We start from the raw sequence: 15,214 nt of genomic DNA, 5'->3' as shown, positions 1-15,214 counted from the left end.
ATCCTCACATCGGAGACGGTGCCTACATCGGAGGATTCAGAGCATCATTGCGAGGCATCGGGCTCGTCTGACCAGGCATCTCACTATGGCAGATATCTAGGCCATCCGGCAGAGACCCATGCTAGAGCTCCTAGGATGATTACCACTCCAGCCATATACTGTTGTAGTCACTGTCACTTTTGTACTCCCCCATATTCATGTACTCATGTACCCCATTTTGACTAGTAGCATTAGCTTCCCACTCTCCCTAGTTGCTGCTTCCGGATGCTCCCTACTGATGTATTGTAGGGCTAGATACTTACCTTCAGTTCTTTCTTTTCTTTTCTAGACAATGTATCAGATGTCACATGGTTGTAACTTTGGTCTCATAGGTCACTTTGGCCTTTTGAAGACGTTAATATAACATTTCATTTCATTTCATTTCTCTAATTCTCTCTCTCTCTCTCTCTCTCTCTCTCTCTCTCTCTCTCTCTCTTGTTTATCTTTGTCCAATGCCATGATGATGTTTCAATTTCAGCCACCATAGTCTCTCTTATGGCTCTGTGCAAACCCTATGACAACCTTGTCCTTCACTAACCACTTCGCTAGTTAACATGGTGTTGCTGGCCCGTCCTACTGTAAGGCGCTTTGCTATCCTACCCACTCTAACAGTCACCTATCTTTTCTAAGATGGCATTGGAACATATAAAGCGATCTTACCATAAGCTTAATATCAAATAGGAGAAGTCTAAGAACTCCGTGTACATACTTTTTTAAGACTAGTAATACCGGTTGGACACCTAATGTGAAAACTAGTCACTTGTATTTAAGGTTATTTTGACAATAAGCAATACACATTCATTCCCTTGCAATAGAATACTTGTGAGCTCTTCTCTTCTGTACTCTTGCTGGCTTGTGCTCTATTGGATCTTTCATGCTAGATGGTTGCTTGCATGAATAGGGTTGATTGTAGGTTGCTCCTTCTCATAAGCTTCTTCTCCACACACCCGGGGAGGCTGGAGTAGGGTGGAATACTTTGTGGGAGGAGCCTGTGTTAGAAGCCATCTCCTGTCTAGTTTTATACACCAGGGCCTTTGTTGTGGGTGTGCCCGCCCTTATGAGGTGTTTTCCCATTTTTCCCCACTCTCCGTATTTTTCCCCTATTTTTTCCCATTTTTCTGAGGCTTGGGAGGGCTGCGAGAGGGTGCCAGGAGCAGTACAGTGCTGGCCGACTGGATGTTTATCAGTCGTGGGCACTCTTACTGCTGGCCGACTGGTTTTGATCAGGTTTTGGCACCAGATAGCTGGCCGACTGCATTTATGCAGTCGTGGACTTCTTTTATCAGTCGTGGGCTTCTCTTATGCTGGCCGACTGCCCTCTAGGGGAGTATATATAGGTCCTCAGTCCCCATACCTCATTTGTATCATATTCGGGATCTTCTTGTGTATATAAGAGCAGAGTTACACGCCTACATCTCTCTCTTTTTGTGCTGTTTTTTCTGCCTGCGTTTTTGCTCTTGTGTTCCCAGATTTGGTCATCATCTCCGCTGCATATTCTGACATGGTATCAGAGCCCTAGGCTCTAGATAGGTCTTGGGATTTGTGTGAGCAAGAGGGGGCTGTTTTGTGGCTGATTGGTGGACTGTTTTGGGCTGATCGGGAAGAGGAGAAGCAAGAGGAAGGCGGGCTGATTTGCTGGACAGCCACTTGCAGGTATCAGTTCTTCTTTGTTCCCACCCACCCACCCTTTTCAGAGTACATCCCCGTTATGGCAGATCTGTTAGAGATGGCCGAGAGACATGTGAAGATCCCGACACTCCCCACGTTCCCGGTGGACCGTCAGTTGGACGGGAGCAACTACGGCATATGGAAGGTGATGATGGAATCCGTTTTGGAGTCTTACGACCTCGCCGATTTCGTCGTTGTTGGTGTTCCACGGCCGGAAGTAGAGGAAGGGGAGTTACCGTCAACCCGTAAGGACCGGGAGGCCCAGACGCAGATGTGGGATCGCGTCAACGCCAGGGTCCGTTCGTTTATTTTCCTCAACTGCACACCGCAGGTAATCAATCATGTCAAGCACATGACGCTGGCCAGAGGTATATGGCAGCATTTGGCCTCACTTTATAACAGGGTATCGCCCATGAAGAGGATTTCCTTGGAAGTACAGATGCGGGTTATGAGCCCTGCAAAGTCGTCGACGATGCGGGAGCATATTAACAAGCTGCAGGCTCTTCAGCAGGAAGTTCTTCAAGCTGGGAAGGAGATATCGTCAGAGGACATGGCCATCACGTTGCTGTCACATTTGCCCTCTTCGTACTCAGCATACTACTCGTCGTTGATTACCAGTGGCAGGCTCAGCACCATCACGTGGGAGGAGCTTGTGCCCATGGTCCTGGACCAGGAGGAACGATTTACGAACCCTCCTCAGGGTGGAGGTTCGGAGGCCTTTACTGGCCAACGGTCGAAAGGCCGTAACTCGGGCAAAGGGAAGGCTTCATCGGAGAAGTCTTCTGAGAAGATGTCCGACGCTGACCGCGAGAAACTGAAGGCAGAGAGGACCTGTAATGATTGTGGCGAGAAAGGCCACTACTGGAGGCAGTGTCCCAAGCGGAAGACCGAGAAGGGAGAAGATTCCTCAGCAATCATGAAGACTCCGGCTTTTGTGCACCTGGAGGTGATGGACACCGATGCTTCATTTTCTTCAGGCAGGGAGGAGATTGGAGGACTCTCCGCAGCGGATACTCGGGAGTGGATTCTCGATAGTGGTGCTTCCAGGCACATGACTCCTTCCCGTTCCGGTTTACAGGATCTCTGCCGGCTTTCTGGTCATATTCTTACTGGGGATACGTCCACTATCCCAGTTCACAGTGAGGGCAGGATGGAGATAGTTCCCGATGGCAGAGGGGGGAAGCATTCCTCCCAGGTGTTGTATGTTCCGGCACTCGGTTTTCATCTATTGTCAGTGCATCAGGTTTGCAAGACTGGCGTACGGGTGGAGTTTGATGAGCATTTTGTTGCTCTCCGGGACAAAGCAACAGGCCAAGTGGTTTGGGAAGGTGGAGTGGAGAATGGAGTTTACAGGCTTTCAGCACTCTCTCTCCCAGGTCCTCAAGATTGTGATGAGTGGCAGTGTGGTAATAGCTACTCAGGTGTGGATACGCTGCAGGTACAGGCTTTCCGAGACCAGGTGGTGGATAGCTTACCAGTAGATGGCAGCAGTTGGCAGGAACTTTCCAGTACTGAGGTTGGTAGTTCTTGTGTTCGTGAGTCAGAGGAAGCTGAACAGGTCACTTATGCTCTGATGTCTCGTCGTGTTCGGGACATAGAACTTCCAGTAGTTGAGGATGTTCTTTCCACGGGGACCTTTCGGAAAGCCAGGCAGGTGACAGGTGCTTACTTGCAGAAGGAGGTGGTTTCTCCAGGCTTTGTGGTTCCGGATTCAGAGGGGGTGGTTGACAGGTTTCATCAGGTTTCCAGGACTTGTTTGTGCACCGTAACAGGTGTTGATCCTTGTGAGCAGTGTGATGTCTCTGTGACTCAGAAGCTGTATGGTTCATTGATCTGGTTGATGGACACCGGATTGGACGGGAGCTTCCTGATGAGGCAGTTGAGCTCTTGGTTGCAGATGTCTCTTTGTGAGGCAGGATTGCGTTTCCTGTGGTTTCTGCGGCATGCGAAGGATCATGGACTCTTGTACACAGGAGGGGGATTGTTGGATGGAGTCCGACTCCGCGGTTGGAGTGACTCGGTTTGGGGAGGAGATCCGGACACGAGGAGATCTACTTATGGCCCAGGAGCAGTTTTACGGAGCAGGAGGAGGTTACATTGCAGGTTTGGGCTTCCACTGGAGGAACCCATGGTCATCCAGAGGCACTTTGTTCGTGAACAGATTGTTGCTGATGACATCTTGCTGGAGTTCTGTTCGACGGAGGACAGTACGGTGGACCTCTTCACGAAGTCGCTCTCAGGATTTGCTCAGGCGGCACCCCAGCTCCCAGTGGTTGGTCACACAGCCAGGAGCTGAGAGGGGGTGTTAGAAGTCATCTCCTGTCTAGTTTTATACACCAAGGCCTTTGTTGTGGGTGTGCCCGCCCTTATGAGGTGTTTTCCCATTTTTCCCCACTCTCCGTATTTTTCCCCTATTTTTTCCCATTTTTCTGAGGCTTGGGAGGGCTGCCAGAGGGTGCCAGGAGCAGTACAGTGCTGGCCGACTGGATGTTTATCAGTCGTGGGCACTCTTACTGCTGGCCGATTGGTTTTGATCAGGTTTTGGCACCAGATAGCTGGCCGACTGCATTTATGCAGTCGTGGACTTCTTTTATCAGTCGTGGGCTTCTCTTATGCTGGCCGACTGCCCTCTAGGGGAGTATATATAGGTCCTCAGCCCCCATACCTCATTTGTATCATATTCGGGATCTTCTTGTGTATATCAGAGCAGAGTTACACGCCTACATCTCTCTCTTTTTGTGCTGTTTTTTCTGCCTGCGTTTTTGCTCTTGTGTTCCCAGATTTGGTCATCATCTCCGCTGCATATTCTGACAGCCTGTGGAGGTGGGGGATGAGTGCGAGGTTGGGACCGGGTGGTGGAATCCTTTGCAGTGGATCCACGGATAAATTCTTTTAATGGCTTGCCATTATAACCATCAAGTTGGGCCGTGGGAAAGGGTTGTTATACCCCTAGAATCGTCGCTGACCTTTTTCGTGCTTTCTCCCCCAACCATGTGATATAGGGGTGTGGTTCCACCATGTTTGCCAAGACAGCACATGCCAATGGTGTGCCACTCCTGCCTGTTGGGCCCGACGGGGGTCTCCACCCTCTGGGCAAGATGATGAAGCTTTTTTGGGAAGAAGGGGATGGGGTAGGGGCATGGCCGGGCCCGTCCGGGCTGAATGCTAGGGCCTCCACCATTTGGGACTCTTGGGGGTGCCTGAGTGCTGGCAAGAAAATGCCCTCGCTAGGTTGCCCATGTGGCAAGTGCTTGCAGTCCTGATGAGAACTCTCAATTGCAAGAAATGGGAGCCATCAAGCTTAGGGATTGCAATGTGGCGAGGGAGGTCGCCCAGGGTGGAGACGAATATTCAAAGGGTTGGGAGCCCAACTTTCCCCCGCAACAGCAGCTGTTGCAGTGGGAGGGGACTCCAGAACCTTACCCAGGCCCAATCACTGAGAGGAGTGCGTGATATTCCTTGGGGAGGCCAAGGAAGCAAATTAAGACTGGTAAACTTGAAACACCGACCAACGGGTTAGAGTCCAGAGAGAAGCCATGTCACTACTGGGTGAAGTAGAACTCTAGGAGCCCTGCACTGCAAGCAGGCTCAACTCCAAGGTCTTTGCGGCCAGGGAGGGGGCGAGTTGAACTTGAGCCGAATGAAGCCGTTGCCCAAGAAAAAGGATATCAACAATGCGCCCTTGCCCCTTGAGTAAGGGGGCTTGCAAGAGGTCTTGAATTTCTCATTGGTTTGGCCTGCTGCCACCAACAAACTTGCAGATCATGGTGGTAGCCTTGACAGAGGCCACCGGAGAGGTGGGGAGCAGGAGGTCTGCTTTGGATAGGTGATAGCTGATGGCGGCCTTGGATAGGGTAGATGAAGCGGCTGCCATGGAGGAGTCCAAGGGGGGAAGCCAAAAAACATAAACTGATGTGAAAGGATCACTAACAACCATCTACTAATAGAGTGAAGGGGAGGTGAAGGCAGACAAGATAGAGGCTGCAGAGTGGTTGCTGAAAAAAAAATGTGGGCACAGCCGAGGGCTGCGTGCCGGGAGGGAGAGCTCGAGGCCCAGGTGAGGCGGTGGAGGGAAGTGTGGGGGGCCTACAGGGAGAAGGGGTGGCAAACTGAGACGTGGGTGGTGGCCAAAGGAGAGGAGGCAGAGCTGGTGGTGCAGGAGGGGCGAAGGGGGGCGGCAGCTGGAAGCCCAAGCAGGAAGGATGACGTGCAAATTTATTTATTTATTTATTTATTTATTTTTTGGGGGGGGGGGGGCTCCAACTCATGTGCTGTTTTTGCAGTTTTCTCTGGTTGGCAAGTTTACTATGTGAGTTGTGGGCTGGTAAATCCACAAAATAACTTATAAAGGATGACTCATCCACATGTCTATCTGCTGTTTGCCACCCTGTCCGATCTGGTGGTTGGAACCTGGGCACATTTTTATTGCCTGGCTGGCTGCTCATGCTGCTGCGACATGTGCCTTGGCTGCTGTGTTTGGCTGCCTGTACCTGCAGGGGGGTCACATCTGCTGTCAATCTCTTTCCTCTCTTCCTATTTTTAGGATATTTTCAGTTTTGTGTGTTAAAATGCTTCAAAATACATGCTTCTTTGATTGCCATATGTGACATTCTTGTAGGATTAACGAAGAAATTGGGCTTTCTATATTCATGTGAGGCTTGACTTGTCTTTACATAGAACACTTTGGCTTGGCCCGTACATCATGATGTTTTTGACAGGATTGTCTCCCTTATTCCCACATTATGTCTTCTTATTATAGCTTTCCTGTGCTTTTTGGTTTCTTTTCTCAGAGGTGCATTGCCGGTTCCATTTAATAGGAGTCATACACTAACATTATGGTTGGCAGGACGCATTGTTACGACTCGTAAGCCTTGAGCCTCGGGAGCTTTGCAGTGAGGCTATTATTGAGAAGTGCAGAGCAACAACAGACCTGAGAAGTTGTAGAAGGACTGTCGAACATGCTTTGACTTCATGTAATCACGCCTCACTATGTGCTGAATGCAGCCAGAGATGTGATGTGTGCCCAATTTGCAGGGTACCAATCAGACAGCATGGACCTTTAGTGAGATTGCGCCTTTATGAAGAATGTCTTGAGGCTGGTCTCATCAGTTCAAGGGAGGAAGAGCTCAAGGAGAGAGATGGACACTTGAATGCTGATGTTCAGCGCCTCTGGTCATTTTTTGATGTTGCTCTAGGGAACAAATTGGTGTCGGTGATTTGTCATTGTATCCAGCATGGGTTAAAAGTTGCCTTCCTATCACTTGTGCTTCATATTTCTACTTATATTTTGAGCTGTTCACAAGTTTCCTCTGGTTCTCCTTGACGATCTCTGCAGATGTTTCAGATGTTTGTATGGATGATGGGGCTGTCTCAAGCAATGCCATTGTCTCCATGCTCTTGGATGGAACTGTAGTTAAAGAGTGGTGTGAAAAGACATTCCTGCAGATCATCCGAAGTTTACGAGACATATGTATCCATATAATAATCAAGTGCTAATCTTATTCTTTGCATTCCTTAAAAGGAAGCAGTGGCATGAAAATGATTTGGTTTGTATCCCTGAATGATAAGCAGATGCTTTAGGAACCAAGCAGATGCAAAGCAAAGTGGGTGATTTGGAGAAATTTGCAACAAAGCTTCTTGGTTTATCCCACGTTTTGGAATCTCTTGAAGGCCCCACTTCTGATGCAACCTCTGTAGGGCTTCAGCAACTTGTAGAGGGTGTCCGGAGAGTATCTCAGGTGTTTTACCCTCAATTTATATCTTTTTTTTATAAAATTTTTAAATTTGAGCGTGAAGGGAGGCCGTTTCGAAAGCTTTGGATGTTTTTTTAAGAAGTATGAAGTAGGGATGTCCCTTTTTAAGAAGTACGAAGTAGGGATGTCTCGTTTTTTTTTGTTCACGAACCCTTATCTAAAGTTCGGTACTGCTAATATGCAATCCCAATAGGGCACATCCTTGAATCTTTGAATTGTGTCAACGATTAAAGGTTTTGAGATGTCGGGCTATCTAGTCCTCATCCAGAGTTGGAGCTCTTGCTAGCCTAAGCAGCACCCTGTTCAGTCCCCTGTTCAGTCCCCTGTGTACCCTTTGGCTGTGCGGGAGCCCTTCCCCTACCTCCACCTAGCTCTTTCACCCCATCTTGCACTTCGCCCCCCCCCCCCCCCCCCCCCCCCCCCCCCCCCCGCCGTTTAATCTATGGATTAGGAACCTAATCCAACCGGGTTAGGGGGCATGAGATTAGGGATTAGTCATGGTTGCTCAATTCTTCTTCTAAGTGTTGAGTATTTACATCCCCAACATGCTGATTCCATTGAGAGCTCTTGATCTTGCTCTCATGAAGAATTAGGAAAAACCGCTTTTGAGAAAGAAAAGTGGTTTTTGGTTTTGTAGACGCGGTTTCCACCTTTCTCTTCACCTTTGGTTAATAACCACTTGGAATTTGTTTTCCTAATGGTCCATAGCAAGCCTCCTCTTCAACCTTAGGCTATTTCTTCAATTTTGCTTCAATCGCTTGCACAAAGTGACGGTTGTCTTTGGCTCTAATACCACTTGGAGACAAGAACCCTTCAAATATTAAATTGCACAAAAATAAAAGAGTAGAGACAAGAACACAAGATTGGGTTCATTTTACTCCCACACGAATGAGTCCACTCTTCCTCATACTGTATTCTAATCGATTATACTCAAAATAGCATTACGGGCTTAAAATACATCTCAAGCAAAAATAGCTTGCTTTACTTTACGTACAAGCTTTTCTTCTAAAATTGGACAATTACCTTATGACTAAGTATTATTTACAACCTTTGTACCAAAAATCAAATATCTATAAGAGAGCTTTCACATGTCCAATGTAAATGATTATTTGTTGCCATAGAATAATATGGATGTCACCCAAAATGGAATAAACGGCGGGTGTCCCACATGATGAAATAATAATCCACCGATGCCCAAAGTCGAGCATCTTAAAATCTGTTTGATCCCATTGGCTTGTCTGTTATTCAACCTGGGGATCTGCACTTACATAAACTACGCCAATCAATTAATAAATCAATTGATTAAATTACCAACACAAACATTCACATAAAATCCAAATAATTGAGATGATGCAACCAATATTGTTGCGTATATGCGGAGTCACCTGTGTATGTTCAAAGTAGACTACAATTGTTCGGATTTAGAAAGGCGTCCCAATTTTATTCTGTCTAGGAGAATTCATAATAAATAAAAACATGGGAATATAAATTCCATGAATTATTCCTCATAACACTTTACCACTCTTATTTCTTGCACAAATAGTCCAAAATCATCATGTGACTTCTTGTCAAAATATCCCAATGGAATGAAAGTAACCCTGAGGAGGTTTTGAAATGTGCAAAAAATGAAAACAAAAACATATTTCAATGTCATGTCATGGGTTGGTTGCATTCCATAGGCAGGGGACTAGGCATGAGCAGGATTGTGTTGATAAATGTGCAAGGCTGCAGCGTGAGGAAGAGTTGGTTAATGGCAATTGCAAGATTGCATCTAATGGTGTCACCAACTATCTCTTCATGTGACAACTAGGTAGAATATTATTTATCTAAAGCCAAGTTTTAATGTCATGTGAATTCTAACTTGTATGTTATTTCCAGAGTTACAAGAACAAATTCTTTATGATGATGTTGCATTGGCTGGCATGTTGGGATGCCAACTCCTCAACAAGCTTGGCAACGACTCCTTGGAACGTTGCCCGTGCAGAGTTTTGACAACTACGTGGGTGGCTCTATTGCGAGGGCCTGATTAATGTAGAGATACCAGTTTGGAACTTGGTTCCTAGTCCTTGGAACGTTGCCCGTGCAGAGTTTTGACAACTACGTGGGTGGCTCTATTGCGAGGGCCTGATTAATGTAGAGATACCAGTTTGGAACTTGGTTCCTAGTCTTGACATGGCTGGGCATAAAGAAATGGGAGTCCTGGGCAGAACTAATTGGCATTGAATAATAGATGTAAGGGGAGGTGGGCTTGGGCAGGAAACAGGTCTTGAGATTTGTGTAGTGGTTTGGATCATGCCATTCAGCAAGTCACCAACCTATAAGAGTTTCCCTCTACTCATTCGTTACAAAATCCATCCCTCCTCAATGCATACCTCTTGAGCAGTGTGAACCTGATCATGCCATTCAGCAAGTCACCAACCTATAAGAGTCCCCCTCTACTTATTCGTTACAAAATCCATCACTCCTCAATGCATTCCTCTTGAGCAGTGTGAACCTGAATCCCTTCTAGCAGTTCATTCACTAAAGTTACATCAGGGGAATTGTTAGCCATGTGTTGTGTCATATTCCGAGCTTTGGCTGCAGTGCAATTTTTTGTGTTGCACTGTGGAAAGATCATGCTTGTGCAAATGTTTGTTGTCCTATATTGCATTTAGTAATTTGAACATGGTATCGCAGCCTCAGCTTGCACAAGACACTTTTGGGTAGTTTCTGCTCAAATAAGTTCTTTTTGGAGAAAGGAACAATCCAAGGTTGAGCTTTGGGGTGTGTGTGTGTGGGAGCATATATTGATACCAAGTTCTACACCCACTATTGGGCACTGATGACATTAGTGGTGATGTCGTAGTATCGAGTCCGTACTATGCATGATGGAGTTGATGGTTTATTGTCTTGTGGATGACTACCATGAGGTTATAAATTGCACATTCTTATAAGGTGAATTTGGGCAGGTTCCTAGATTCATCTAGGTATATATATAAAATAATAAACCTAATGGCACCATCATAAGTTTAAGGTGAATTCTATGGAATGTGTCAATTGGTGGTGCATAGAAGGCAGAAACTCCTGTAGATGACAATGATATTCAGTTTTGGACTTCCCCAAATTCAGTACCGGCAAGGAAGCATTGACCCTATGCAATTTTAACACACACTTGGTGCATGTGCAGGGTGCCTATAGGGATCTGTGTCATCAAGTTGGCCTCATCTGGGGGGACTTGACCAGTAGGTTGGGCTAGGGTCTTCTACAATGTTTCACCCCTTTCTCGTACCACACATCATCCTCCTTCCAACACCTCCTTGATTCTTTCAGCTAGCAATTTACACATCCCTTGAGCCCTCTACTCATTCATTACAAAATCCATCACTCCTCAAGGCATTCCTCTTGAGCAGTGTGAACCTGATCATGCCATTCAGCAAGTCACCAACCTATAAGAGTCCCCCTCTACTTATTCGTTACAAAATCCATCACTCCTCAATGCATTCCTCTTGAGCAGTGTGAACCTGAATCCCTTCTAGCAGTTCATTCACTAAAGTTACATCAGCAGAATTGTTAGCCATGTGTTGTTTCATATTCCGAGCTCTAGCTGTAGTGCAATTTTTTTGTGTTGCACTGTGGAAATATCATGCTTGTGCAAATGTTTGTTGTCCTATATTGCATTTAGTAATTTGAACATGGTATCGTAGCTTCAGCTTTGCACAAGACACTTTTGGGTAGTTTCTGTTCAAATAAGTTCTTTTTGGAGAAACGAACAATCCAAGGTTGAGCTTTGGTGAGGGAAACCTAATGGCACCATCATAAGTTTAAGGTGAAATCTATGGAATGTGTCAAGTGGTGGTGTAGAGAAGAAGGCAGAAGCTCCTGTAGATGACAATAATGTTCAGTTTTGGACTTCCCCAAATTCAGTAGCGGCAAGGAAGCATTGACCATATGCAATTTTTAACACACACTTGGTGCATGTGCAGGGTGCCTATAGGGATCTGTGTCATCAAGTTGGCCTCATTTGGGGGGACTTGACCAGTAGGTTGGGCTAGGGTCTTCTACAACGTTTCACCCCTTTCTCGTACCACACATCATCCTCCCTCCATCTCCTCCTTGATTCTTTCAGCTAGCAATTTATACATCCCTTGAGCCCTCTGGTCTTTAGGGCAAATGCTGTATGGCTGCATGGACAGCCTTGCCACCTTGGGAATTGATTCGGCATCATTTGTTTTGCTGCTAAAGTCACAGCATTTATTGCCCTTATTGGAACTGTTTTTGCTACTTGTCTCCAAATAATCCTAATTTGATGAATGGGAGGTGCAAGTAGCTGCTGAAAAAAGTTTGAAATGATATGGCAGTCTGAGGGGAAGGTTGTCAGTGCCTCATTGATGGACTAGGCAGACAAGGGGCTGGTGCATATCAGCCTTTTTTTGGGGGATTTGTGGTTTGTCTGGGGGTGGGGTGGGGAGGGGGGGGGGGGATTTCACCAGTGTGGTCAGCAGGTTGTCAACCTCTATCTTTTTATAACATAGTCTTATGCTTAAAATTTGACTTGTTTTTGTGAATGTTATGCTAGGAAATTTGAAAACGGATAGGAGATCTCTTGCTATTGTAATTATCAGTTATGTTTTTTAAAGTTTGTTGAGTAGAAGTACAAAGATGGGATGTGCTATTTTTGTAGACTTGCTGTATCCAGTTAATCAAAAAATAAAATCTGTGCTTGCCTGATGGAATATGCTATTTTTGTGGACTTGCTGTAGCCATTTAAGCAAAAAAAAAAATCTGTGCTTGCCTGATGCCTTTACCCAGGATTTGTCTGGCTTTTAACATTTCTTTCTTTCCTTTGATGTTGTTAAGGCTATTTTAAAGAAAGAGTTTCCATTTTCTTTGGGTTTTCAAATCCCAGTAACATTCATATTCGTTCAAGGTTTTGTGCATTGCTTACATCATCAATGGTTTTTTGGTGGCGGATAGTGGCTTAGTACTCCTTTTCACAGTGCAGTCTTTTTCTCAAGCAGTGTCTAACATTGTCTCCTTTGTTTTGCCTGCTATTGTAGCACCTGGATGTGATGTGTTGGTGTGCCAAACATAATTTTCTTGAAAACATACCTTCATCTCATTCCACAATCAACAACTGGAGAACTGATGTAAGAGGGCGCAAATCAGCAACCAACAATAGAGCATGGCCTGACCATACAACGAATGCATGGGAAACTTCTTCTGGCGATTTGGCAACATTGTTTATTGAGGATGCAATGTCAAAAGTTGGATTTGGAAAAGATAATGAGGAGGATTTTCTTAGGGAAAACCTAGAACTAGGCTGCTTGAGACAGGCAACTATAACATCTATAGCATCATTTAGAAGGAGAGAGGTAGCTGGAGTAAAGTCTGCCATACACATTTTAACAGCAGTGTACCCTCCAGAAAGTGTGCATGCAGCTGTGGACATGATATTTCTGGAAGCTAGTGCAGATCTTTTTCTTGCAAAAAAGGCTATTGTATCCTTGTCCAGGCTTTTTTGCTGTCTTACAATTATATTGACATCTTTCAAATGTAAAAAAAATAATAATTTATGGAGGCTGTTGCAACTAGATATTTTTGCAAATGGTAAAAACATTGCTTATCATGCACATTTGGGTTGAAATGTGCAACTCCACATGTTCTCAATGCTTAACACTGTGGCACTCAATCACTTTGTAAGCATATTTGTCAGCTTTGCCAAAAGAATCTTTGGGCTTGAGGCATGACCTTACTACTCCGAGTTCACCTTTTCCCCTGAAAATTTCTGCTTTGATTTTCTGTAGGCAAATGCATTTCAACAAAATATGGTTTGCAAAGTGTTGATGTGCTTTTGTTAGAGAAAACTTCTTTTCTGTTCAAAAGGTGAAATAATATGCCTAATTTATTTTGGATGGAGGGATTTCTGGTCTTGTAAACTTGGAAGTGTTTTTGCACTCTCCCTACTGCATACAATGACCTTACTGGAGTTTGCAGTTGGCATTTGGTATCCTTAATTTCGAAATAGTTTTTGTACTATCTCTTTGACAGACAATGGCCTCACTGTGATGGCGAATGGAAGCTGTTACTGGATGATTATGTGCTAACATTTGATATATCAAGACATGCTATGCTAGAATCACTGCTTTTCTTCCTGCTGGATGATAGCAGCAACATGGCATTGGAGGTAACATCTTTCGCATGTACATATGGCACTGTTTAGATATCACATCTCACAAGTCTTTAAAGGAAGGTTTCTCTGCTTTGTATTGCTGGATTTTCTCATGAATGGATCAGTGGTGGGACACAAGGTGCAGGTCTTGTTTGTTTTTGTGTAAAATATAATTGGGAGTTATGTGAGTACGAGCAATAGCTAAAAGTGGGCATAACATAGCATACTCAAAAAATTCAAAAAGATTGTGAAGAGAGCTTCTGTACATGTTTTTTTTTTTGGACACTTTATATGTACCAGGATTTTAAAGCAAGTGTCGCGGACACTCAGACGTATTTACGAATTTAACTTCTATAAGGGATTGCTGCTGTGTGAGCTTTTATTACCATAATTGAATCTTTACATCCCGACAAATTGAAGATGCGTTTAAATTTTGTTTTTTTTTTGCAGGAGGCTTGTCGTCTTCTTCCTGAGGTTGCATCTCATAACATACATCCTAAGGTGGCACGTGTGTTGCTTGAGAGACAAAAGTCAGATGTAGCTTTGGAGGTTTTACATTGTAGTGGTGGAGATGGTAGTCTTAGGCTTTCAGGATCTGTAAATGAATTTGAAATTCCTCCTCTGCTAGATGCTGTGACTGTTGTGAGGGTGAGACTGGAATGTGGGCTGCTAACGGAAGCATACCTTTATCAAAGATCATATATATTAAGTATCAAAGCACAAGGATTAAAGGATATGACTTCAAAAATGAAGTGTCGCAGTCGAGGTGATTGTAGGGATTGGTCCTCTGAAATGGAACTGTTGGTGGGAGAAATATGCTGGTTATGTATACGCAAGAATTTAGTGGATAAGATGATAGAGCTTCCTTGGCAAGATGACGAGGAAAAAATTCTTTTGAAATGCCTTTTGGAGCAAGCAACTCAAGATCCGTGCTCTAGTGCTGGCAGTCTGATGGTGGTGTTTTACATTATGGTAAGAGTTAGTAGGTTTATTGATGCTGGCTGGTGTTTTGTGCTTTTGTTTTTAGCATTTGGGCTCACTAAGCAGTTGTTGATTAGTTGTTTGCTGAAGTTAAAGTGGCCTTTTTGCAGCATGAGATTGTTATATGGGATGGGCAATAGTAATATCGTTTCAGATATTTTAACTGAATAAAGCCTTCTTGTTCAAAATTGAAGCCAAGTATTATGCACACAAGTGCATGCTGCAAAGCACAAGTTGCACTCAGACACCAAAGAGAGAGGGCATCACAACCTTACAGATTTGATTTTGCTCTGAGCCATGCTTGGACACCAAAGTCTTGCATACCGACAACATGCTTTTGAACCACCGAGCTAGGGATACCATTTTTTAGGGTAGGCAATCGATTCATATGTTGAGCTCTCTAGTTATCCTGTCCTAAGGTCACAAAGCCTCTTGCATTGCTTGCATGGAAGCTCGACTATAAATCACGGAGACGAACCTCCAAGTCCATTCTGGATCAACTCTTGTTTATGAATGATGCACCAAACCACCTTAACTACCTATATCGAGCTTGCTTTGTGACTCACTCATGGCTGAATGCTACTTTGAAGCATCGTTAGTGTCTCTTTGGTCAATTCTTAATAAA

The 15,214-nt window shown here is 44.8% G+C and overlaps 1 protein-coding gene across 3 annotated transcripts in view; it reads left to right on the top strand.

Annotated features, from left to right (window-relative positions):
• Window positions 1-15,214, top strand: part of LOC147604052 (E3 ubiquitin-protein ligase HOS1-like) — a 79,711-nt gene that overhangs the window by 16,144 nt on the left and 48,353 nt on the right. For 2 of the 3 annotated variants that reach the window (XM_086795640.1, XM_086795641.1), the window contains exons 2-7: window positions 6,554-6,932; window positions 7,043-7,177; window positions 7,279-7,445; window positions 12,497-12,937; window positions 13,465-13,623; window positions 14,059-14,580. In XM_086795640.1, the coding sequence (XP_086651766.1) occupies window positions 6,554-6,932; window positions 7,043-7,177; window positions 7,279-7,445; window positions 12,497-12,937; window positions 13,465-13,623; window positions 14,059-14,580 (1,803 nt within the window). The remainder of the gene's footprint in view (window positions 1-6,553; window positions 6,933-7,042; window positions 7,178-7,278; window positions 7,446-12,496; window positions 12,938-13,464; window positions 13,624-14,058; window positions 14,581-15,214) is intronic. The other variant, XM_086795642.1, reaches the window with a different exon arrangement.

The sequence above is a fragment of the Cibotium barometz genome, chromosome 62 (assembly GCF_041138505.1).
Source record: "Cibotium barometz isolate CiBa-2024 chromosome 62, ASM4113850v1, whole genome shotgun sequence".
Classification (NCBI taxonomy): domain Eukaryota; kingdom Viridiplantae; phylum Streptophyta; class Polypodiopsida; order Cyatheales; family Cibotiaceae; genus Cibotium; species Cibotium barometz.
Note: the sequence above shows the minus strand (reverse complement) of the source record. Positions and strands in the feature narration are given on the sequence as shown.